Raw genomic sequence first — 27,526 nt, 5'->3', positions numbered from 1 at the left:
TTTCCCCCATTTATACTCTCCATTTTGTAAGTAGAATTAGAGCTATTTTTACCTGTATGTGTTATTCGCGTGCCTTTACCATTTCCCTTATTGAGATTCATCCTTTGCCCTGGAGTCCACATTAACCCCTACCATCTAAGACTTACTCTTTTTACCCTAATACCTCAAGATTTAACTGTTCCTTTAGCCTTTCCTCAAGTACCTAAAACCAAATGGCCTTCTCCATTTTCTGACTGTCTACTGCCTGTGTTTTCTTACCTTTCACTTGGCATATAAAATCCCTTTTAGCTACTCCCATAGCATCTTGGACACCTGCATCACAGAGTTGAATTTTAACTCTCTGTTTGTCTTTACTGTCAGGAAAATACAGGCAATATATTTCAAGTACCTGATAGGCATTTAATAAGTATAGTAAAATGTAGTGAGTGAATCAATTAACAAGTTATTTGATACATTATGTTCCCAAATAGACAATGTATATAATAAGGAAAGTAATTGTCTTCCACATCCTTAAAACCCTAGTCTCCTAGCACAGTACCTCAAATATATTAGGCACTTAATATTTTTTGACTGCCAGATTTATGTAATTTTATGAGTGCAAAGTTAACACTGTATGTATTTTCATTTTAGGAATGTAACAAACCTTCAAATGATTTTCACTGTCTGTAATTCCACATGATGTCCTAGATTCTTGTTTAAGCGAAATATGATGAAAGTAGATTATGTTCCCTTTACTTAACAGAAGATTTTACTGATTATAGTTGTTTAACTATGTTTGACTTGTGCATTTATAGTATATTTGTAATTCTTTTGTACAATTTTTAAAGTATCTTAAAAATACAATTGCGATTTATCTATGTATTGCAAAACATGAAATAAATTGACCCAGATAACAGGGTATAGACATATGTGCAATTCAGCAAGAATTTGTAACAAAATGAAATTGATATTAACTCTTTCTAGTATATTAGGCAATAGTGTTAAAATTATAATTAATTTTTAGTTGGGCTCTTTCAGAAAAAAACATTTATTTTAGAATAGTCTATAATTGCATTATAGTCAGCAGTTTCACCCGGAAAAACATTTCAGTGACGTCAGGTTAAATTCCAAGAAAAAATACATTGGTGCATGCTCTCAAAGGAATGAAATTCTGAAATATGTTCAAGGAGCTGTGGCAGATAATACTCTGATCAGTTTACTAAGTCATATTTCTTTCACTTTTCACTTTGTTAGCTATACTCAGCATGTGGTTGGAAATGGAATCAAAGCCCAATCTGGCAATCCTGAAGTAAAAGTCAAAGGGACTGATCCTGTGATAAATCAGATTATTGATAAATTGAAGCATGTTATTCAGGTAAGTGTTGATCCTATTTTGGTATATAGATAAAATAAGTGATTACATTCAAATATAATGAAGTAAATTTGTTAATCCTGTCTGATAGTCCTACTTAAAATTGAACATTGGCATAAGATATTTGTATGTAGGTATTTTGTAAACGTTTAGTTGAGTGATTCTCATGTAGAGAGTCAATATGAAGCCTTATTCTAATGGGTGAACAATCTGTATCTGTGATAAGCAAGATGTAGCCTCTGCATTACAATAAATAATGAGAATCTTAAAATAAAAATCATCCTCAATGAATAAACTTTAGATGTGGGAACTACTATGTCAATTAAGGAAAACATATATCAGAGCATGGAAAGTACTAAAATCACCTTCCAAGTATCTATCTGAAGTTTGCATTTTTAACAAAAGTTAAGTTATAAATGGATAGAATGTATTTCTCTTAATTATTTCTTGTATCACCTTTATTTTATATTCTACCTAATGATTGTATGCGGAATAATTCTATTTCACTTTAATAATATTACTTAAATGAATATACACTGCCATTTTTTTAATGCATAACATATGAAGCATGAGGTCTACTTTTTATGTTTACCAAAAAGATTGGTTGAAATAACCTGTTAATTACAGGCAAATATTATCTTTTTATAAGGACCATTTTGTAAAGGTAACCATCCATTCTGCATATATTGATGTATGTTGGAGTAAGAAGGGTATTGTTTTTAGTTATTAGTCATTTTATAGCAATTTTGTGTATGCATATCTTTTCTTTTTTTCTAAGCAAACTTGATATGGATGGTTGAGCCTTGAATACTGATGAGATTATTGCTAGAGACTATAGGTAGGTAATACTGAGCTTTTGCTCCTTTTTTAAGTATTCTAGAGTCATTGGTTTGCTTCTCAGAATTGTTCTGCACAGCCTAAGAATATGTGGGGTCCTTTCTTAGGATTCCATTGTCACAAGAATCTCTCTATCTCAAAGAAAACATGAGGGCCTGTGTTCAATACCATAGATTTCTCCCTTCCAGGGGCAATATGGTACCTTGCTTATTCTATGAATAATGCATTGGGGAAACAGAGCTCTCACCCTGAGAAGTACGGGCAAAAATTACTTATATTGAGAAACATGTAAGAAAAGAATAATATCATGACTACAAGCTTCCTTAGAGCAGCCACTAATTCCCTCAGTAAAAAATCCTCCAAGACAGAGTAAGCGGGTGCCTTGCATGACAGTGGGTCAAATGCTGAGACTTTTCTTGGAACTGAATAGCCTGAGATTGGGTCAAGAACCATAGCATGGTATGTAAACCTATATTATCTGAAAACTCTAAAGCACAAATTGATCATAAAAACAAGAGTATCAATATTAATTGGTTTCTCTCATTGAGACACAGCAAATTTTAATTGTCTGCCAAATGAGGTAAACATTCTCTAGGGATGGCACAAGATGACCCACTGCCATGTGGGAAGAAAAAATAGAACTTGAGTGTATGTTTATCCCATCCCATTCTTTAAAAATATTTGTTGTTATGAACTATATTAGTTCCAGTAACACAGGCATATAGTTTACAAATATATAAAAACACTTACCAAGTGAGTATGATTGTGTTTGAAATTTAAATTCTTTGAGGATAGCAGAAAGTTATATCTCACACAAGTGTCACGAAAATATTCATCTTTAATGTCTTAGAACTCAATTTTTCCTAAACCAGCTCTCCTGGAGATGATGAAAAATTTCTGACTTTGCTGATATCATGTGTGAGCCCTGACAGTGGTAAGAATTGTTCTGTGTAGTCTCAAGGTGCAGCTCACGGGATCTACTGCACTGTCAGGTCTGAAATGTTTAGAAAATTATCTTCTGCAAGTAAAAATGTATTAACTTGTGAGTGGTGTAGGCCAAGAGAAGAAGTAGAAGTAGTATCAATTCAAAGATGCCTTCTTCTTGTCCTGCCATTGATCTGTACCTCATTTTCTATTCTATAACCTCTGGAACTAGAATCACTATACAAGTAGATAGGGATTTTATTGAAAATGCCACTGATTAAGTACCTCATTTGTAATTTACTCATTCAATAAATACTTGCTGAATACTTCTTATGGACTTGGTTCTGCTCAGGACGCTGCTGTAAAGTGTCAAATAAGGCAGATACAACCCTGCTCTCATGGGATTTACAGTCTATGAAAAATGAAACAAACGAAGAAATACAATATTTGTAGCTAATTATATAAAGAAAGCAAATAAAAAATAAGGTAGGAAAGATATTTGAGAAGAGTATGCAAGTAGAGGCCATTTAAAGGGAGGATATTTGGGCTAAGGTTGAATGAGAAAAAATATGAGTCATAGGAAAGTCTGTGAGAAATGTGTTCAGGGAAGAGGGAGTTAAGTGCAGGCCCTGTGGCAAGAATAAATTTAATATATTTAGAGACTTATTTTGTGATCTGAGTTACTTACCTAACAACCCTAACAGATATATTTCCTTGGCATTAAACATTCTGCTATATGATTGTTAGTGCCTGCATATTATTTTGTCATATGGAAGGGGTAGAATTGTATTTAATCCGATCACCTAAAGCTGGACATTTCAGTTGTAACTATTTTTTCCATGATGATAACAATTGCTAATAGGATTTCCCTAGACGTAAATCTTTTATACAACTTCTCCTTGAGGTATGTTTCTAGAAGTTACAAACAAGAATCTGTTCATTAATAATTTTAAATATTTTCACAAATAGTGCCAAGTTGTTCTCCAGGAATATTATAGCAATTTACACAGGAAGCAACTGTATGCAAGTGCCTTCTTTCCCTGCTCCTTGGGGCTGTGGGTTGGAGCCTGCCAGTGACCACAAGCCAAGCCATCGGTGGTATGGAAAACCATGGAATCTTAGAAATCAAAATAGCATCCCTTAGAAAAGTTAGCTTGAGCTGCAGGTACTGCAAGGATGATCAAAAGAGATATTTTAATTAGAAAACAGCTTATAAAATGTTGCAGGACTTCCTAAAGTGAGGTCATTGTATAAAGCACTTTAATTTTATTTCATTGTTTTAGGATAAACCCTATATTTATGTTTCACCCATCCACAAAAAAAAAAAAAAAAAAAATGCCGAGGGATTTGATACGAATAGAGACCTAAAGATTATAACTTGGTCCACAAGGGCTATCTCTGGCACTTCACTGCCTCTTTGGGCCCTTCTGGATTGAGACCAGAAACCTTACAAGAAGGACGAGAGTCATGCACTACCCTCTTCTACCCATGATTCTGACTCCTTTCTCCACACAAGACCTATACAACCTCTCACAGATAGTTTCCAGCAGTTTTCTATATTCCAAAGCTTGTGCTTGAGGTAGATGATGGTTACCTTTGAAGGTATCTTTCAAAAATAACCTGGGTTAAATGTGGTGCAGCTAGTAGCTGGTGAGAAATTTTCTAAAGGAGGAAATTTACCAAATGGTGATCATTAACTTTCTTAAAATGTTTGCATCAGACTGAATTGCTCTTTAGTAATAGACTGGAAAAGCACTTTATTCCTCCCAGTATCACTGACCGAGGAGATATATGACACATTTTAATTCAGATTTGTTCTCTTAGCAAAGTTCTTTTGAGACTTCTTGGTGGTTCATATTGACTAAGTTTGTTAAAGGCAAAGTTGTCAGCAAAAACGTCACATTTATCCAGAAATTTTTTGGTAATCATTAAGAAGTATTTATCATTTTTGAAAGAAACTGATGTTAGCAGGTTAAAATCCTAACTGCTGAGAAAGGTTTAGTTGCAAATGATACTTACTTTCTATATGAATTATAAAAAGTAGAATCACAGCACTTTTCCTAATTCTTTTATTGCAAAAACAAAGTTTTCTTAAAAGTAGGAAATTTAAATAACATTTTATTTCTTTAAACCTAACAATTCTAATACATGTGAGAATATTGTTGGTTTCTATTAAATATTCATTTTTATAGCAGAATAAAACTTCTTTAGAAAGATATCTACATGTATAAAATAAGTTTGAGTTTTAAATGTGAAAAAGCAATATTCAAAACCATTGCTTAAAACCACAAAATAAGAAGATATTTTAGATTATGTATTTCAATATCAACATGGCACTTAATTCAGGCAGAGATAGGAGATTCTCTTATTTTAAGTAGAATAAGACTGCTAGATTGCTTCTTTGCCTTTTTCTCACTCTCTTCCAAGGCTAGTAAGATGATAGATAGTAACTTTAGTACTATGACAGAATGAGAAGAGATTCTAATTTAAATCTCAATGGATATTTACAATGTTGGTGTTTTTGAATAAAAAAAAATGATGCAGTTGGTTTTCAGAGGAATTAGTAGCTCAAAATTTCTGAATTATAATTCTGAAAGTTGTCCAAGCTTTTTTTCCTATTAAACCACTTAAAGTTTAGGAAATTTTTACTTCTGTTTATAGCTTATAAGGGAGTCAGACCAGTCAATCATAATTGATTGGTTAATTGCTAATTGCAAACTATTTGATCATGAAGTGTCAACTGTTTCTGTCAACTCCCTTCACTTCTACCCACATCTTTCTTTGTTCAGGTAATTCACCAAGGCAAAATGACTCCTTACCACTCAACTCTACAACACGTGCCATCATTCCCTAGTCTTATGCTTATATTAATAGTCTGGATAGACTGATACCCAGTGATTTTATATTAGCAATATGGTTGTGACAAAAGCACATTTAATAATCTTTTGGTTCAAAAGAAAGTATATGAAATGCATTCAATAACTTGGAATAGTTATCTAATTTAACAATTAGTTTGTATGAGTAAATTCAATGGAAGGTTGCTTTCTAGAGTGTGTGGTATAATGCATTGATTTCACTATTGGCCATTTCATTTAAAAAAATCAATTGTCAGCATAAAACCGACCATTTCAATTAGTGTACAATCAACTGGAAATGAAAGTTTAAGAACACTCTTTAAAAGTAATGAAATTTGGTTACACCATTGATAATTTCTTTTTTATTGTTTAAAGAGTATATAATTGTATAAAAATTTGACTTTATATTCACTCAGATGCTGCTGGTCTTATACATTATATTACCCACTAAGACTTGAACTGTCTTTCAGGTTTTCACTTAGTAAAACATGGTGAAAGAACTTTGTACACTAGGACTTTTATACTTTATGTGATTAGGAAAAATGATAGCCATTTAGAGGCTAACACCTTTATATTTTTCCATTTAAAAATAATATGAAAGTATATTTCATTAAAAAAAGTTTATTTCATAAAATAAAGATCCAAATTATAACAACCTCCCTCTAAATTTAGATTGACTTTTAAAAATTAAAATCACTGGGATTTAAATTCTTTCAGGTATTATGTTATCTAATAGATAAATTTACAGCATTATATCATAAACACCTAGAATAAGTGTGAAAAAAATGCCTTTGATAATTGCTAGGCATAATTAACCATTTAGTAATTCAGAGAACTAAACAAAACAAAAACTCCCCCTCTCTCACGGATTCATGGTTGCCATCCTAGATGTTTCTCCTGAGCTTCAGTCACTTCACTCCACCTTGATACTGGAACCCAACACAAAATTTTAAATTTAACATGGTCAGAACAGTGTATAGTTAATTTATACACTATGACCTAAACTTGCTCTTCCTCCTACTCCTCTACTCCTCTCAGTAGCTAGATCCCATACCCTGGATGTTATCCTTGATTCTGCTTTTTTCCTTATTAATAATCACATCACCACAGTCTTTCAATTTTGTCCCTTCAGCACCCATTTGAGGATTGAATCATGTCCCCCAAGAAAGATGGGTTCAAATCCTAAACCCTAGTCCTGTGGGTGTGAACCCATTTGTAAACAGAAGCTTTGGAGATGCTATTATTAGTTAGGTATGGATTCATTTGTGAATAGGATCTTTAAAGAGTGAGATCAAATTGAATCTGGGTGGGCCTTACCACATAACTCGGGTTCTTATAAGAAAAAGAAATTTGGACGCAGTGAGTGAGTAGAAGCCAGAAATCAGCAGACACCAGAGGAGCAGACAAAAGGAGAAAGAGACTGCCATGGGCTGGAAGATTGCTGGAATGCTACAGACTGGGAGAAAGCAAGTCCTGCCAGCACCTTGATTTTGGACTTCTAGCTTCCAAAACTGTGAGCCAATAAATTCCTGTTGCTTAAGCTAATGTGTGGTATTTGTTATAGCAGTCCACACAAACTAAAACAGCCTCTCTTTAACCTGTCCATTTCTCTTTACCCTATGGACTCTATGCTAATTGAGACTACCACTAATTGCTGTCTTGACTGGAACAATAGTTTCCAAATCTGTGCAACCTAGTGGAACTCCAAACAGTTATCTACTTTTGCATCTCTTCTACATTCATTGCATGGCACACTGCTTTCTAGTTTTTGTCCCCATGACCCCACTGAAACACACTTGTGTCACTGATGATCTCTTTGACAGATTCAAATATATAATTATTAGTCCATTTGAAACTATTCAGTTAATCGTTGTCTTATTTTGATGGAATTCAATCTCCAGGATTTCTATTTAAACATGGAAAATTGGCCACATATGTGTCTCTTCTTTATTTTAGAACCACTCTAAAATGAAAGTAAATTAATGTAAATATATTGCCTTACAAGAAAACAGAAAGTTCAGTACATTTTCAAAACATTGGAAACTGACATGAAGAGTGGAGTTTGAAATCCAAATATATGCAGAGATTTCTTCATAAGAAGTGAGCCAGTTCGTCTGGCAATAGTTAAGAGTACATGGAAACACCAGATAGCATGAAAGACAGAGTGGGGCATAGGACTAAACTACTTATTGTTTAACTCCCCAAGTCACCACTGTATCCCAAGATAACTCCCCTCTTCTTTCTCTCTTTAGCTTTTGCAGTTTGGAGATGTATATTTTGGGAAACAATTATACCAGGATGGTTTCTGGCTCAGAATTCCAGCCAGTATAGACATCAGAATAAATCGCAGAGCAGGGAATAGAGAAAATAATTAAAATTCGTATATTGACCTGCTAGTTTTCAGAATGCTGACATTCAGGTACACACTATCCATGGAGAAAATTGGATGACTCTTCTCTGGAGAAAATTGTGGAGAAAAGAACTACATACACTGATTTTGCTGGCACCTGCAAACCATCTATTTTAATTCTGCTGACTACCAAAGCAAAAAACATGGAATTTGGCCTAAACAATGGGAATTTATTGGTTCACACTTTTGAGGCTGGGAGAGGTCCAAATCAAGGTGTCATAAAAGGCAATGCTTTCTCACAGAAGACTGTGGCATTCTGGGGCTGGTTACTGGTAATTCTTTGTCCTTGGCTTTTCTGCACTATGACAATGTATGTGGTGTCCTTTCTCTTGTAGGTGTCATTGACTTTCACCTTGTGATTGCTCCCTATGGCTGTGTGTGACTTTCTGTGTGACCTTCCCTACAAAGCCTTCAGTGTGTGTGACTGTGTGTTACTTTCCCTACAAAGCCTTCAGTAATAGGATTAAGACCCATCCTGATTCAGGTGTGCCACACCTTAACTGAAGAAATCTCATCAAATGGTCCTACTTAGAATGGGTTCACACCCACAGGAATGGATTAAGTTTAAAAATATGTTTTTCTGGAGTACATAACTCCAAACCACTATACCACGTGTGAAGGTTAGGCTGTTGTGTGAACTTGGCCAGGTAATTGTGCCCAACTGTTTGGTCAAGCAAGTACTGGGCTAACTGTAAAACAAGGGAATTTATGGACTTTAGTCACCATTGACTTTACTGCAGTGGTAAATAATAGATAGCTGGTTATAATTACATCAGTCAGGAAGATTGCCATCAGCAATGAGTGTTGCTTAACCCAATCAGTTGAATGCCTTAAAAGGGGAAGTGATTCCAGCATTGAAAGAGAATTTCCCAACTCGTCTTTGGACAGTCAACATCACCCAGAATTTGCCAAGAACTTTCATTGCAGCCCCTGGTTGTGGCCTGCCTGTGGAACCTGGACTTGTGCATCCCCATGGCTGTGTGAGAGATTCATAGAATAGCATACTATTGACAGATATGTCTTGCTGAATGTTTCCCTAGAGAACCCTGACTAATACTCCATGTAATCAGAGTGCTGAAATACTTACTATTCCCTATTCCAGGTAGCTTTTTAATGACAAATATCAATGGCTAATATAGCATCATCATGCATTTAAGGAAAATTTGAAAATTTTAAATGCTTAAGTGAAAATAAAGAAAAGAAATGAGCAAACGTGGACAACAGGTGAGCAGAACAAAATGCCTTATATGAATATCCTTATATGAATATCCTCCAAAAAATGAGAGAATAGATGGCAAACAATTATTAATTAGAGGAAATCAAAACCTCTGCATATAAATAAATAGAGTATAATATAGTGAAGTGAGTAATATTTTAATACACATAACTATGACTTTAATCAAGACTGCTATTTCTATACTAGGTAGATAGAGAAAGAGAAGTTGGGACTTAGTGGTGTAACAGAAAGTCAATAAATATTGATAAGAATTAATAAATCAAGAAACAGCAAAGTGCCCATTAAATTTATATTATTTAGACACATAAGGTAGAATGTCATTACAATTAGTCAAGTTAATTATGACCATGTCCAGGAGCAGGACATATAGTATATAAAGCAGTTGAGCATAAGAATGCTATTTGTTAGTACAAACCTTTCGGTACTACTTTATTTTTACTAAGTATATTTATTATTCTGATAAATATAAACCTAATTTGAAAATTAGCAAAATACAAGCTCTACACTATGGTTTATAAGGAGCTACATAACCTGGTCTTCTGTTTCTCCCTCCTGCTAATTGTTCCCCTTTCTGCACATATACCTTCTCTATTCTACTCCCACAAATACATACCCTCATTTTTTTTAGTTCTCTCAATAATCCAGGCCCATTCTCTCTTCTGGGCTTTCTGTTCTCCTCTTTTCTTACTGTTATTCCTTTGTTTACTTGGAAAGCACCTGTAGCTCTTTTTATCTGTAATTCTTAGTCATCCATTAGGTCTCAGTTTCTCCCAACAAAAACTATGTGTACTTATATGTTCTCCCTGGCATCCTGTAACTCACTATGTGAACATTTATCTAGGGAAGAAAAATCAATGAATAGATAGCCAGAATATTCCTTGCTATCGATCAGTGGACTTTGTTTCTATGTATTTATTATCTGCCCACAAATATCTTGGTTATTCTCCTATACTTGATTATTTCTCACCCAAAACTTCATCTTCCTTTTCCCTAATTTCAGTACATTGAGCCATGTCACATCATTTTAGCTCTTTTTTCCTTCTGAACTTGGCTGACCTTTTTGCTCTGACTGAAGTACTCCAGATAGAACCCATACTCTAACTTTTTCTGAGTGCAATTCAAGTTCGTAATTCCACCACCCTCCAGTGAATCCTGCACTCCTAGGGTCACTACAGCTCACAAGTCTTCTCAATCAAACAGCCCTGATTTTCATTTCCTGTCTGCTCAGTTTTTCTGGGTCCTATGCTCCCCTTTTACAAAGCTATCAGAACTTTATTCCAAATGTCCCCAAATTTGATGTGTGAAAAAAAATTCCTCTTTTGTAGCACTCCTTTGCCATAGATACTTTTTGACTGGCTGATGCATATTCTCAATATTCTGTAGTTATATTACCAGTCCATAATGCTTTGCTGACTCAATAAACGTGCTCTGTAATCACTTGAATGTCATTTTATAAATGTGCTTTGAGGATGTAATTCATCAGAGCAGAGCAGTTTCTGGATCTATTTCTTGCAGTTCAGCAGTACTTAAACAGATGGCCCCCTATAGTTTTGAAGCAGTTAATGCACCTTGAAAGTAGGCTGACTTATGGGAGGAATATTGTCAAGTTATCAATGGTAAAGTTTCTTAGGCACAGACTATTGAAGTGACATAAATACTATATAAAGATTCATTAAAAACTAAAGTAAGTAAAAATTCTATAATAAAATTAAAATATGAATTCTAATATACTTATAAAGTGTGATAATTCCTATGAATATAAGTTTTGCATTTATTATGTATTTCAAATTGATGTGATGGAAAATCAGTTTTATTAGAAATAAAACAAATCATGAGTTTTATAGTACTTCGTATGAATAGGCATTTATGTACCTTTCTGCAATGAAGGTCAGTTAACTATTCTTGAAAATGATCATTTTGAAATTTTATATCTGGAAATATATGATCAAACCAGGCCCGAAACTTATTAAACAGATGGTAAAATCTAATTTAACTTCTTTAATACTTCTTTTCTTTTATCTTATAAAAGCAAATGAGCTTGTCAGCTTTTAATTATAAAAGTCTAATTTGAATCTGTTAGATAAGTATAACAAAACAACATAGTTGCTAAATTCATTTTATCCTGGTACCTTCCTTGTAACTTCCTACTATATACATTCATTTTTAATTTAATGATAAGAAATCCTTTCAAGTATTTGTAAAAGTAATCATATTACCTATTCAGAAAAGATGGTTAAAATTTATAGAAATAAATGTGTTGAAAAGCCACATAATGAATTTTGAAATGAAGATTTTGTGTTAAGGCTGTTTTTTCTTTTTTTGTATTTGATTTGCACCCATCATTAAAATGTATACAGAGTTTAAGTTTTATGATTTCCCCTTTTACAAAATAAGTGAAGCATACATCAAACATATCAAAACTAAAGTAAATTATTCACACTTAAATTCTGACTTAGGTAATTGTATTTCGGTTTTTTTATTGATGGGAATTGAGTAGCTGCATTATTATCTATCATTCCTAACACAATAGTAGTACTTGAAATCTAATTTGCAATATCTGATTCACAAATATTACTATAACAGCTATATATGTCATGTTTCTCTACTAATTCATTGAGTTATCATGTTTTGCCCATTATTTTAAAAAGGGTCTCATTATCTGAGATTTTAAAATGGATTGTACTCAACCTACAAATGTATTTGCTGCATTGGTAATCACAGAAAAAATTCAAAATATTGTCCCTTAAAAACTCTTGTATATAATAGCATTTGCAATATCTTTTGACTATAATCTCCATTTTGGAATAGGACATACCTGCCTTCTCTTCATAGTGTTTAGCAAAGTGTATGAAACATAAGAAATGTGCAACACATATTTATTGCATAAATGAAATTCATAATTAAAATTCCATATTAAAACCATGAAATCTCCCTAATTATCATATATTTACATTGACTATCTAAAAATCATTCTAATTACTAATGATATAATTTTAGTCTTTGATTTTAACTTAAAAATTAGTGTGTAAAGAACTGTAATTTTGAATTACCTCCCCCAGGAACTGACTGCCGATTGTAGCTGTCAAATTCAGTGCCTTTCTCTGTCTCATTTTCCATTCCATTCATTCATTCACTGAACAAACATGTGTTCATTATGTGTCAGGTTTAGTAAGATATACAGCAAGTACAAAAATGATTAAATGAGGGAATTGATGAGAATGATTATATTTTAGAAGCCATGCCTATTGCAGGGATGAACTAGTCTGCTTATGCAGTAGTTGGTGGGGAAAGCTGAAAACATTTCTTTGCCTTATGAGGAAATACTATTGCAGGTTTGTTACAGGTCAAGACATCTCATAATAATGGTTATACACAAATGAATAAGACAGTACCTGCTTGCAAAAAACATTCCCATAATAAAGAGGTGAAAGAATTCACTTTTTAGGTTTTATTAGTAAGATTTCTGATCTAGCCTAAGGAAATCTGTCACAGTTCCAGGAAACAAGAAGGAATTGCATTGAATGAATGTAAAATGAATTGCCAGAAGATATTTAATCCCTTGGTATATGAAGTATTGAGGTGCTGTTTGCTTCAGTGAGAATGTAGTTATAATTTTATTTGGAAAGGTAGTATGACTTCTGCACAATAGATATGATGACCAAATAACTGAAACATTGAACAATGGCACGTTTGCAATTGTCAGCTATTGCCACAGTAATTCTGCATAGAAAACCACACCAAAACTCAGTGAAATATATAAATAAGAATTTTTTTCTTGTTCATACTCCTGTGGTTGGCAGTTTGGCTGAGATTTGCTTGAAGCTGCAGCTTGTTGCCCTAATCTGTTGCACATGTCTGGCATCTTCCTTATATCGCAAACTGAGGCATGTTTTTCTCATGGCGAAAAGTCAAGAGTGGAAGCCCAACTGTGCAAAAACATGCCAAGCCTCTGCTTATATTATATCTTCTAAGATTCTCCTTTGGCCAAAGCAAAGTCACAAGACAAAGAACAAAATCAAGCAATGTGGAACTATATCCCTCTGTTATAGTTCCCCAGCTTCTAAAACAAATACTATCCAATTGATTGGCTTAACAACAGGAATATATTGGCTCACAATTTCAGAGGTCAGAAGGCTTGATTCCTCCTGGGGTTGCAATCTCCTGGCTAGCTGGCAATCTTTGGGATGACTTGGCTTTTCTGTCATTTGGCAGTGCACATGATGGAGCCTTCTCCTTTCACTTCTGAAGTAACCTTATTGAAAAGTCCTCTTTTCAATGGGTTCATACATACAAGAATAGATTGGAGTATATAACTCTAAACCACCACGCCCTTTCTCAGATGGTAGTAGTGGAGAAAGTGAACAACTGTGAAAATTTCTCTAATTTACCCTTGCCGTCTTGAGGATTTTAGTGTAATATGTAGTCATTGTTTTGGTTTGTTTAAATAAGGCTTTACACACTGAGCAATACAGTGGAACTGTTTGGATTCTTTGTACTGATTCATAGAATTGCTACAAATTTTCCACGACAATTATATTTTTATGAGTCATCTTTGTGTGTAAATCTGAAAACTTTACATTTAGAAGTTATTCAGCTAGGAAAGGCTCAGCAATGTAAATTGTCATATAAAACATAACCCCAATATTTTTGTAATGTTTTGTGTTAATATTTTGATAGAAAAATATTTGGTATGATAGAAGTAATTTTGCCAGATATTGATTTAACAAATGATAAAAATCAGACTAAATTACTAACAGAAATTACACAACATAACAGGATGAGCAACAAAAGAGATAGGATGTTTGTGTTAAACATTTGGACCCTAATTATTTATTATGGATTATTTATTAAAGCATATTTAGTAACACTATCAACAGAAAAACAAGTTGCTCTAAAATTAAATCGTTTAAATAGTACTTTCTTGAGGTCTTAATATGCTGAATTTCTCAATTCATTGAAATAGGTAATATTACTCTGTAAATCCAATCTATCATCAGTAGTTTGTTTTTCTAGAAATCTTGGAAATTTTAGAAATCTTCATTAATGTTGAATAGCAACAGTGCTATTCTAATATTGATGCAGTGTGTTTATCTATAAACATTCAGCAAAACAAATACAGGACATAGATTTTTTTATAGCTTTTTTTGCATTTTTATAATTATTACCAGCAGTATTATTTTGTCTTCAGAAAAATATACATGATTTGGAATTGGGCTACTCCAAGTTATAATCTAGGGAAAATTATTTATATTCTGAGGCCATGTTTACAGGATACCAGTACTTTCCAGCATAAAATGCATTATATTTCCCACTGTTTATACTACATATGTAGAGTTTGTTCAGCCGAACAGGATAGAATAAAACTGATAGGTAGAGCAACTCTAATAGACATCTCAGAGATCCCACTTCTCCTCCTTATCCATGAAATTTATAACTGAGATGGGTAGATGGAAATGAAGCCACTAGGAATCTAAAGCACATACTCTCCCTATAATAATTTAAGAGATATTATAATTTAAGAGATATTACTCAAGCTAACTGTGGCAGTTTGATATTATTTATGAATTCCAAAAAAGATATTGATTATGTTTGTAAACTGGTCTGTTCCTCAGGGAATGATAACCTTTGGTTGATTTAAATTCAAAGGCTTACATTTACTTGACTAAATAAAGATTAGGGCTTTGATTTGACTGTGTCATTAGGGCATGCAAGGTTGTGCCCCCGCCCCCTTGATGGGCTATATAAATGGACACTCAATCAAGGAGAACACAGAAAGAGAAACACACAGGGGAACAGAGAGAGCATCATAGACATGGAAGAGGAGAGAACCTGATGCTGGGGCCCCAGAGAGAGATGAGAGTTTGCAGCTGAAGAGAACAGAGCAGCTGAGCCCTATGCCAGCCTGCAGCTGAGACTGGGAGAAGCTGGGCCCATGGAGCACTAAGGGGAAAGAGGAAGGTTGAACCCTCACAGATATCATCTTGCTTCAACATGTGACAGCTGACTTTGGTTGAGGAAGTAACCTTGAGTTGTTCTCTTTAGGGCCTTGTAACTAAGCCTTTACCTCAAAGAAACACTCTATAAAAGCCAACAGATTTCTAGTACTTCGCATCAGCACCCCTTTTGGCCAACTAGTATAGTAACTTATTTTGGATGTGAATGTGTGTGTCTGTGTTTGTGAATAAATGTATACACACACACACATCTATTTATTTATTCTTAAACTCCCACACTTGCTGACTTGTTACATTGAACTGAACGATAATTCTACTATATTTAAGAAACATGTTTAATCTGATACAAAGGCTCTCTCAACAAGAGCAAAAACAAAAACACTTGGTTGCTTCTGATAGTCTCTGGCTTGTATCAGCCACTCTCTTTCCCACTATTTCCCCCTGATAAACTGAACTCTAAATATCTCTTCCACTCAGAAACACTACTTGATGTTGTTCTGGTAAATGGCTTTTATGAGCATTCAGTTTATCTGCTTTTACTTGAATTTAATTTTCATATGATGGTCTCTATGGGACAAACAGAAGGACTTACAAAGATTTATCTCTCCATGATTCCATGAAATAGAGTAAAGAAGGTCATATTTGGAAAATGATCTGGTTACTAGAGTATCCCTTCTTTAACTAGCTTACAGTGGGTATAAATTATGTTTTAGAGTAGAAGACCAGGGTAAAGAGGCCCCAAAATGTGTGTGTTTGCTTTAGCAGGCAACAATTAATTACACTGCACATGTCGAGATTACAAAGAGCCCCATGCTGGTACAAAGATGGGCATGAGGAGAAACTTAATTGTGTTCAGGGTTTTACAAAAAAGCCAGAGAAAATATTCTAGAAGTTGACAGTCTTTGGAAGTAGCAGGCACCCAGGAAACTGCAGAACACTACCCTATATGCCTGAGCTTTCAGGACTCTTGACACTCTTTTTTTTTTTTTCACATTTTATTTATTTATTTTTTTGTCTTTATTCATTTTTTTATTATTACATTCAAAAAATATGAGGTCCCCATAGACCCCCCACCCCCTCACCACACTACTCCCTCCATAGCAACATTCTCCTCCATCATCATGAGACATTCATTGCATTTGGTGAATACATCTCTGAGCATCGCTGCACCTCATGGTCAATGGTCCACATCATAGCCCACACTCTCCCACATTCCATCCAGTGGTCCATGGGAAGACCTACAATGTCCAGTAATTGTCCCTGCAGCACCACCCAGGACAACTCCAAGTCCTGAAAATGCCTCCACATCTCATCTCTTCCTCCCATTCCCCACACCCAGCAGCCACCATGGCCACTTTCTTCACACCAATGCCACATTTTCTTCAATTACTAATCAAAATAATTCATGAATAGAATATCAGTAAGTCCACTCTAATCTATTCCTTCATCCTGTGAACCTTGGATTGGTTGTGTCCATTCCACATCTATGTCACGAGGAAGCTTAGATTCCACATGGATGCTGGATGCAATCCTCCTGCTTACAGTTGTAGGCACTCTTGGCTCCATGGTGTGGTGGTTGACCTTCTTCACCTCCATGTTAGCTGACTGGGGTAAGTCCAATAAATCAGAGTGTAGGAGCTGAAGTCTGTTGAGGCTCAGGGCCTGGCTATCATATGGTCAGTCCAGAGATTCAGATCCCCTGGGTATATATTAAACACCAGCACCAACTACAATTCTGGTAAAGTAACAGGAAAGGCTTGTGAAAAGAGATCACATCTGAGTCCAGCTCCATCACACAGAAACATCAACTTGAAAGAAGGGCCAACCGACATGGCACTGAACTCCAGCTGGCATGACCATAAAACGTGTGGGTCTCTGTAGCCCTCAGAAGAACCAATACCTGGGATTGTATCTACTTTATCTGTCTCTGGGACTCTGCTCAGGTGTGCATAAGGGCAACTCCTCTGATTACCTCCTGGCTCTTTTTTAGAGACTCATAACCATATAAACTCATTTGTCCTTTCCATTTCCCCCTTGATTTAGGTCCAAAAGCATTTTTAACTCCTGTTATTATATGTAGACAGAGATATTCTGCTGGTTCGAGTTGAACCTTTTATTCAAGGTCATTTTCTAGTTACATCGTCAGCTGGTACTTGCTAGTAATCCCTCGGCACAAGGGAGGCTCATCCCTGGGAGTCATGTCCCACGCTGGGGGGTAAGCAATGAATTTACATGCTGCGTTTTGACACTCTTTTCCTATATTCAAACATAAATCCATTGTCACAAAATCAGAAATCAATTAAAAATGGCATATGAATAAATGAATAAATTTCTGTATATTTGAAATCTGAGGAGCAAAGACAAAATATGTGAAGAGGCAGAATAACTTGAAAGCTAACATGAAAAGGAAGGGCCATAATGTTTAACCATTAAGCATTTTCCTACAGAGATTTCACAGAATGTCTTCTCAATAATAATCTCACAAATGTAACCAGTAATATGATTTTAATAGTGATGTTATAATGTGTAATTTGAAGTTTTATTCTTAAATAACTATGGTTTTTATTCATTAATATAAAATATTTTCAAAAAATATTAGGACTTAAGATTTTCAAATCAAATGTCACTAAACTAGAAAAAGCACAGATTATGTATAATTCTTTAAAAAAGAGAAACATACTTTTCTTGTTTTTTTTCTTTCATTCATTCACCATTTCTTGAATTCCTATTATATGGCAGAACACTCTTTTATTTTATTTTATTTTTAAATAGTTATTTTTTTTATTTTTAAAGAAGCTTTAGTTTACGTATTACATAAAATATAAAGGATTCCCATATGCCCATCCCTCCCCCTTCCACACTTTTCCACATTAACAACATCTTTCATTAGTGTGGTACATTTATTACAATTGATGAGCAAATATTGAAGAACTGCTACTAACCATGAATGATAGTTTACATAATGGTTAACCCTCTGTCCTGCACAATTTTGTAGATTATGACAAAATCTATAAAGGCCTGTATCTGTCATTGCAATGTCATGCAGGACAATGCTAATGTCCCCAAAATGCCCCCATATCACACATATTCTTCCCATTCCCATCCCTCAGAACCTCTGGTGGCCACTGCCTTTATATCAATGATAAGGATTCTTCCATTGCTAGAATAATTATGTATATAGTAGAATAATAATGTCTAATTTAGTCCATTGCTCCTTCCCCAATCTTGAGGATTTTGGGATGATGATGCCCTCTCTGCTTCTAACTGAGAGGGAGCTTAGACCCCATAGGATAGATGGATGGAAATATATTGCCTGCAGTTACATACACTCTGTTCTTGGGGTGGGAGTTGGTTCTCATCATCTCCTTCTTAGTTGTCAATTCAGGACTCAACTGGCTCATGGATGGATCAAAGATTTAAGTCTCTAGGACATATATTTAACAAGTATAGTCCTAATTATAGGTTCAAATGAAAGGGGCAGAAAAGCCACATGTAGGGAACCTATAAATAAGTCTGACTCTGTTACACTGGGGAGCATAAATTCCAAAGTAAGATCTATTGACAGGGTGCTGAATTCCTGAGCTGTTTGCCCTGCTTACAGAGCCCTGCTTACAGAGCCCTCAGGAGCCCTGCTATTTACTGTGGCAGTCAATGAGATCCTGCTGTTATTTGCATAAGCATAACTTTTGGAATGACCTCCCGACTCACTTTGAAATCTCTTAGCCATAAAAGCTTATTTATATTGATAATTTCCCCCTTTTGGTCAACATATTTTTCCAAATGCCTTGCTAGTTGATGCTTTGTAGTAATCCCTTGGTGTTAAAGAGGCTCATCCCCGGGAATCATGTCCCACGCTAGGGGAATGTTATTACATTTATATGCTAGTTTGGCTTAGAGAGAGGCCACATTTGAACAACAAGGAGACTCGCAGGAAGTAACTCTTAGGCAATATATAATACTAGGCTAAGTTTCAATTTTATAAGAAAGTTCATAAGTACAATTATCAATATCAAAGGCCTAGCATAATGGTCCACCCTCCTTTACTAGGCACGGCCCTTGTACACAGGGCATTCTTGCTGTCCTGTTATAATATATAGCAGAACTCCCCAGGATGGAAATTCAATATTCTTTCGGTTATTGTGTGGATCTCCACCCACTGAGACAATGCCCCATGAACATGTGAACATATTCATATGTTAAGAGGCATGCCCCAGGTGAACTCTTCCCGTGCATCCTCCCATCACTGACACCCTGCCCCAGTGATCCTCCTCTGTCACTGTTGTGACCCTTCTGTGATCCAAAACCTCTCCCAGAATGAAGTCAACAACACCACTCTCAGTTAGAGGGACAAGAATCCCTCGAGAATATAGGCAGTGCCTAATAAAAGAAAATGGACTGATAAACCAAGCCCTCAATATTATTACAAGTAACTATGAATTTTATTCTTAAGATATTGAAACTTCATGGTTACCATAGGTTGAGAGGGGAGGGGGAAGGGCATTAGAATTTTTTAGCAAGATCTTGTAATAATGGATATAGGCCATTTCAAATTTCATCAAAACCTATAAAAGTATATGGTGCAAACTGTAAACCATAATGTAACCCATTGGCCATGGTTAGTAGCAATGTTTCAAAATTTTTACATCAATTATAACAAATGTACCATCTGCATGTAAAATGTTATTAATAGGGAGGAAGGAAAGGAGGAGGAGACTGGGTATATGGGAACCCCCTATATTCTCTATGTGATTTTTCTGTATCCTAAAGCTTCTTTTAAGATAAAATGAAAAAAAATAAGACACTGGGGGAATATACGGAAGAAAATGTCACTGCACAGATAAGACAACAGACTTTTATTTTTTTTTGTTAATAAACTTTATTTTTTTTTAGAGTAGCTTTAGGTTTACAGAAAAAAAAAGAGCAAATGGTACAGAAAGTTCCTGTAATCCCTCTCCCTTGCTCCCATTTTCCCTTATTATTAACATTTTGTGTTAATATCCTACATTTGTTATATTTAAATCAGTATTGATACTAATTTTTTTAAATTCAGTATTTTGTATACTTTTAGAGTTTTGTCTAGTTGTCTACTATTTTTCAGAGAATCTATCAACCTCAAACTTAATTTTCTTCTTTTTAGGAATTAAAAAATTAAAATTGGCACTAATCCACCAATTCATTCTTTTCTCTATTGGTTGAATGTGCATAGGTTGCTTTATCTATATCTTAATTTTCAACATAAACTTCTAGCAGAATCTTTCACATTTCATCACTATGTAAGCAGATGTGAGTTTTATTCATTTTCCTTTTCATTGAACAGTTACCTCATTTGAGATTTTTCACTTGATTTAATTTAACTTTTTTTTGATGGTAGATACATCTGTTGCTACCTGTGTCTGACTGTCATTTTAATAGGTTGCCTAGAAGCTGTAACCACAATAGTGGTACATTTTCCGATGTTCCTATATCCTTGTTTCATGTAAATCTGTTTCCAAGAAATCAAATTGGAATAGTGTGTTAGATTTGCTTTTTCCCTCTCCAAAATTTTATAAAACTATTACATAATCTATGGCAATGTGCATTTGGGAAATACTCAAACATTTTTAAAGAAACCTTGATGCTTTATATATCAATTAATCATAAATTGTTTCCAATGGCATGACAATAATTATAGAAGGACATTTTGGAGAGGGAAAAAGCAAATCTAACACACTATTCCAATTTGATTGTCCTTCTATTATTGTCATGCCATTGGAAACAATTTATGATTAATTGATATGTAAAGCATCAAGGTTTCTTTAAAAATGTTTGAGTATTTCCCAAATGCACATTGCCATAGATTATGTAATAGTTTTATAAATCATCCAGGAGCAATAAATTTTACTCTGTAAGGAATTAACCTAATGTAATCCCAAAATTTGAAATGATAAACTAGCCTTTGATGATGTAAACTTAAAGTACATTTATCATTTCAATCTTCATGCAAATTTAAGAAGACAAGGTGTTCAGGTTGACTGCAAAATTTTCAGAGACCAGTGCAAAATTAAAAATGTAGAGCCTCTTGTTCAAACACTGCTAAGAATTGCAAAATGGCTACAGTTAGAGCTTTAGACTAAGCAAGAGGTCCTTCTAAGAGCAGGGTTATATGTGACTGCACAGGCCATTTGCCCATGAACCTGGCCAGGCCTGCATTGTTGTACCATTTGACTTTCAGGCATGTCTTTAAATTGAAAAAACCCAAACTAAGAAACCACTTTACTGGAATGTTTTTAGGAGTTTTAGTAAATTAGACACATAGAAATGAGAGGAAAAAGTTCACATATCCCAAACTCAAATTCAAAACGTGATTCTTATGTGAAACTCTAATAGTACTCCAACTTTAGGATTTAATATTTCATTTATATTCTCATTTTTAAACTTTAGGTTATTTCTATCTCAGTTTAACCTAAAATATAACTTCTGTAAATTCTAACCACTGTGCCAAGCTCTGATCACATAAACAAATCAGAGATAATTCAATTTCTGATTCTATTCGGTTGAATCATGTGAACTTATTAATATTCAGTCATTTGGCATACAAAAATGGTAGCTTTATATGTTTTCACCTAGTACATGGAAGTTAATCAAATATTTGAGGGGGGAACATACATCCCCCCACCCTGACTAATATCAGACACACTCATTCTCTCCCAAATCCCAGCAGTCATCTTTTCCCCTAACTAATTTTATTTGACAATTCAACCATGATTCATGTGAGAAATTTTCCAGACCCTTCAACATGCTAGTTATTCAATGACTGCACAACAATTAGATTTATTAATATCCCTCTTGTAATTTGACATTCTTTATTGAAAAGAATAATCCAAATGTTGACCAAAAGGCTACATAGTGAAACATGTTTATTATTTCTCATGACCTAACACATTCTACACCCTGACCCTAAGTAGTTTTTTCCTGTCAACTTCTAAATAATATGTCAGTTTGCATAAACATGTGCAATTTATATGTAAAACCTTAAAAACTTTAATTGCATATCTTCTTTTTATTCTCATTGCTAGCAAAGACTCCCACATTAATGCTAATCTTCCTCACCTCTCCCCACTATTTTCTATCATATTCTCTTCCATCATCCCTTTTCTTAAATCATAGTGTCTCTGGCTATTGTGGCTGTCTCAAAGTTGTTCCCATTTCTTAGGTCTTAAAGGTATTCTTCCAATGGACTCTCATAAACCTACTGATAAGGTAGTCAACAAGTTCAATACTATCAGTAATATGAATATAGTTGTGATCATTGTAAGGCTCATGTATAACATCAAATTGTAGTCAATAAAAGCAATTCATTAAAGACATTACAGTCTAAATATGCAATTTCCTGATAGTTTAAATGAGTCAAAAATAGCATTCAGGCAATGAAGAGCAGTGGATTTCTTAAATATTTATCTACTGAACATTTTCCATCAAGTTTTTTACAGAAGCCTGACATAGGAAGACATTTGCTTTCATGAAACTGCTGTGTCTGCTTGAACTCTGTATCAGTCCCACTGTGTTGGCTCAAACAAAACAAAACAAAACAAACCACCTGAATTCTCTGTGGCTTAACCAAACCCACGTTTATTTGTTGCTCACCTAAAATCCAATATTGGGTTACCCTCCTTCATCTTTAAGCTATGGCATACATTACACATACTCTGGAAGGCATATGAGGCAAGAAGAGAGAGAGCTGGAGAATCAGGTAGGGACCTTACAATGCCCCAAAGTAATACATGCCACTTCCATTTAACGTCTATGTGTTAGTTTTCTAGGGCTTTGTAACCACATATCACAAAATAGATGGCTTGAAACAACAGGATTATATTACTGCACAATTCTAGAGTCTAGAACTCCAAAATCAAGGGGTGATAATCCAACAGAAACCTCTAGGGAGAATCTAACTTCTAGTGTTTGCCAGCAATCCTTGTCATTCCTTGGCTTGTAGATAAATCATTGCAGTCTTTGCTTCCTCAACTTCACATGGCCTTTTCCCTAGTGTCTGTGCCTGTGTCCAATTCTCCTCAACTTATAAGGACACCAGTCATATTGAATTTGGGCCCACCTTAATCCAGTTTGGCATCATCTTAACTAATCACATCTTCAAAGATCATATTTCCAAATAGGATCACATTCATGGGACCAAGAGTTAGGACTTGAACATATCTTTTTTGGGGGGGCGTGGGGCACAATTCAACCTATAACCATCAGTCAAGGTTGGTCCCAACATAAATGGAAGGAAGTCTTTGAAATACCTGGGAGCACATGAATATTTGCTGAGTGGTAACCTCTGGAATGACCTCCCAACTCACCTGGAAGTCTCCTAGCTGTACAAACTCATCTGTCTTTATCCTCTCTCCCTTGTGGTCAAGGTCTCTCTCCAGCTGCATCATTAGCTGGTGCCTGGTTCGCCAAAGAAGAAATATAAATAGCTAAAAAGCACATGAAAAGATGCTCAACCTCACTAGCTATTAGGGAAATGAAAATCAAAACTATAATGAGATATCATCTTACACCCATTAGACTGGTAGCTATTAAAACAAAACCAGGACTACAAGTGTTGAAGAGGATGTGGAGGAATGGGAACGCTTATGGTGAGAATGTAGAATGGTGCAGCCATTGTGGAGGACAGTTTGATGGTTCCTCAGGAAGCTAACTACTCAATTGCCACATGGTCCAGCAATCCCACTGCTGAGTATATACCCAAAAGAATTGAAAGCAGGGACACCAACAGATATATGCACACCAACGTTCTTAGCCACATTATTCACTCTTGCTAAAGGTGTAAACAACCCAAATGTCTATCAACAGATAAATAGATAAACAAATTGTAGTATATACATAAAATGGAATATTACTCAACTGTAAGAAGGACTATAGTATTAACACATGGGATAACATGGATGAATCTTAAGACCTTATTTGAGTGAAGCAAGCCAGGCACTGAAGGACAAATAGCATATGACCTCACTGATATGAATTTTCCTGTAAGTACATTTTAATGAACACCCCAAATGAAGATTTCTAATAGGTATCATATTATGCAGGGAAGAAGGGCTAGAAGGACTGTTTAGTACATAAGTTGAGAAAATCTAGGTTAAACAAGCTGAATAGAGTTTACTCTTTGTTCTTGATGTCTTAATATGTATTAAAATGTCTAAAAGGAACTGCTTATATAGGATCTGCCTGATGTATTAACAATGAAAACTGTTTTCCTAGAAGCATTCTTCAGGACTGTCATAAATCAAATTTTAATAGACACTCTGTAATAGATAGAATCAAATCCAGATATTTTAGCAGATCATATTCAAGGCTCTCCACATCAGGTTCAATGGACATGCTTAGTCTGCTCCCCCTCTATTCTTCTTATGTATTTTTGGCACAAGCGTTGTTTGCACTACTCCACTGTATATCTTCTATTCTGTGCTTTTGTTCTTATTGTTGTTTTTAAATGGAATCTCTTCCAATTCAATTAACAATTTCCCTTCTTTTGAAAAAACACAACTCATTTATCACGGCCAAATCCCTCTCCTTCTTGATTATAATATGTTGAGATTTCCCCTTCCTTTCATATCACAGCCAAAAGTAATTTCTCCACAGAGTATTTCTGTAGAAGATGGGAAGAACTCTACTTTAATGGACTATTTTCTATGTCCCCTACAAAATGCTAAGTATTTCTATATGTTATTTTTTTTTATTCCTCTCAACAACTCATTGAAGAAATATTAATAAATCTGCTGTATGGAGTAAAAAAAAATCAAGACATACAGAGTTTGTCAAATACTGTTTTTCCAGTATTAGTTAGGGAAACTATTAAAATCTCAGAAAGTAAAGATTTAAAGCCAGATATGACTCTCTCAAAATCTTCTTTCCATTGCATACCACATAATTTTTCTTTTTCTCTTTTATACTATTTAATTCATTCTATCATATATCATTGTGATTTGTACTTAGAAGTCTCTGTTAAAATGCAAGCCCTATGAAGACAGATACTGTATCTTGTTAGATATGTACATATCAAAATAATTTGCATTTCTTGTGAAATTCATGCTAAATTGAATTTGAGTAATCTGTTATATTATCTGCCCTTTATAGTGTTTTACTTGCTTCTCTGTTATATACCTTAGTTTGTCTTCAAGTTCATGTTAAAATATATCTGGTTATTGTGTCATTTATAATATATAAGAGTCCTCCAAATGTTTGTCCTGTGCTTCCCAGAAACCCTTTTCTGACACTGTTTCTTCATAATAAGCTTTAAGTCATCATGTTATTAAGTAATTTACTTTAAAAAGTGTAAGATTACCTCATTAACTAGCTAAGTATATGAAAAAGCAAGAGATGACTAGGTTTCTACTAAAGTGGGCAAAATCAGAGGTTCAAGGGAAGTCAGCAGTTATCCAGAGGAAGAGTTTTGAAAATAAACAATTGAAAACATTTTTACATATGTCTTGCTGTGGGAGCAGAAGTTATGTACTCGAAAGAAAGTGTTAAGTATCAGGAAAGGTTTAAAGATACTCTTCTTCTATAGGCTCAGACATGACCCTGAGCAATTACACATTTCAGATTACTCTCTAAATTATTATCTTGATAGTAATATTTGTTTTTAAATACATATTTTAATGTAATTGCATTTTGTGACTGATTTGTCTGATTTATGAATACAAGAAGTAGGAATCCTTCATTTTATCGCAAGAAACTGGGTCATTTCCAAGGTCAAACATGGGATTTGGGTCTTATTTCAAAACAGACTAGATGGGAGCATATGAATTTACACTGACTCTTAGACAAGAACTGTCTTCTATTTGGTCCATAAATATTAAGGGTGTCCAGAAATGAATTAGATTATTGAGTGATGTGTTTGATCCCGTCCACTTATAAGGAAAAATAATGATAGATAGGTGAAAGTCCCTATATTCTTTCAAGAGGAAAATGGAACCCTGATGTTTTCAATAACTTCAAGCTTCAGGAATCATATTCACTTCAAGCTAATGGAGCAGTATTCCAAACCAAACAGAGTTAGGATCCCCAATCTTCTGTAAGTTTCTTGTCTCTGGACATTTAATGGAAAGATATGGAAAAAAAAAAATGCATCATTGGTTTATAATCAGTTCTTTTTCTTGCTTTTCACTATTCCAGTGATCTTGCAAAAGTAGAGTGCTTTATTTTGTAGGTCAGCTTTTGTCATCTCAAATAAGACTTTTCAAGAATGCTGCTCCTCAGTCTTTCCAGTTTTGTTTCAGGTGAAAACACAGCCCTTTCCATTAGTTCCTCAAAGAAGATTTAATACTAGACTATAATATTGTTATTATTTTCCTTAAGTTTAACTACACCCACAGGAATGCTTTATATAATGTCTTCCAACTCCCATTCTAAAAGATAAAATTATTTTCTATAACTACCATGTTACCATGTACTTCTTCTATAACTATAAATACCTGCGCAAATGAAATTCTAAGCACTAAAATAATGAGTCACCTTTTCTATTTTTAACCACAATGGCCTGTCACCTCACTGTGGCAAACTTTCCTGTTTCTGAATTAGATACTCATTTACCCTTCTTCATTCAAGAGTCTTACTAATGTGTCTTTGTCCCAAACAAAAGAACAAACCTTCTACCCATCAGGTTTATTAGTTTATTCAAGAAAAAATATATTGAACACCTCTTCTTTGATAGGCACTGTTGGAAATACATAGCCTTTCCTCTCATGAAGCTTAGTGTAGTGGAAGAAATGTATATTCATCAAATGATAATATATGCAAATACAGTTTGGATATTTAAAATGAAAGAAAGAGGGGAACATAATGCTACAGGTATGTAGTGGGTCAGAGAAGCCTTATTGAGAAAGTTTTCTTGATATCTAAAAGATATTTTGGATTTTACTAAGCATAAAAGAAAATGGCATAGGGTAAGAAGACAAGAACAAAGAAAGAGAG

The 27,526-nt window shown here is 34.5% G+C and overlaps 1 protein-coding gene across 4 annotated transcripts in view; it reads left to right on the top strand.

The window, feature by feature from the left end:
• Nucleotides 1–27,526, top strand: part of GPC5 (glypican 5) — a 1,751,919-nt gene that overhangs the window by 677,569 nt on the left and 1,046,824 nt on the right. For all 4 annotated transcript variants that reach the window (XR_009180619.2, XR_009180618.2, XM_071208238.1 and 1 more), the window contains exon 6: nt 1,234–1,354. Coding sequence is in view for 2 of the 4 variants with exons in the window: in XM_071208238.1 (XP_071064339.1) it covers nt 1,234–1,354 (121 nt within the window). In the remaining 2 variants the exon portion in view is untranslated. The remainder of the gene's footprint in view (nt 1–1,233; nt 1,355–27,526) is intronic.

Source organism: Dasypus novemcinctus, chromosome 15 (assembly GCF_030445035.2).
Source record: "Dasypus novemcinctus isolate mDasNov1 chromosome 15, mDasNov1.1.hap2, whole genome shotgun sequence".
Classification (NCBI taxonomy): Eukaryota; Metazoa; Chordata; class Mammalia; order Cingulata; family Dasypodidae; genus Dasypus; species Dasypus novemcinctus.
The sequence above is the reverse complement of the archived record's forward strand: the minus strand, read 5'-3'. Positions and strand labels throughout refer to the sequence as shown.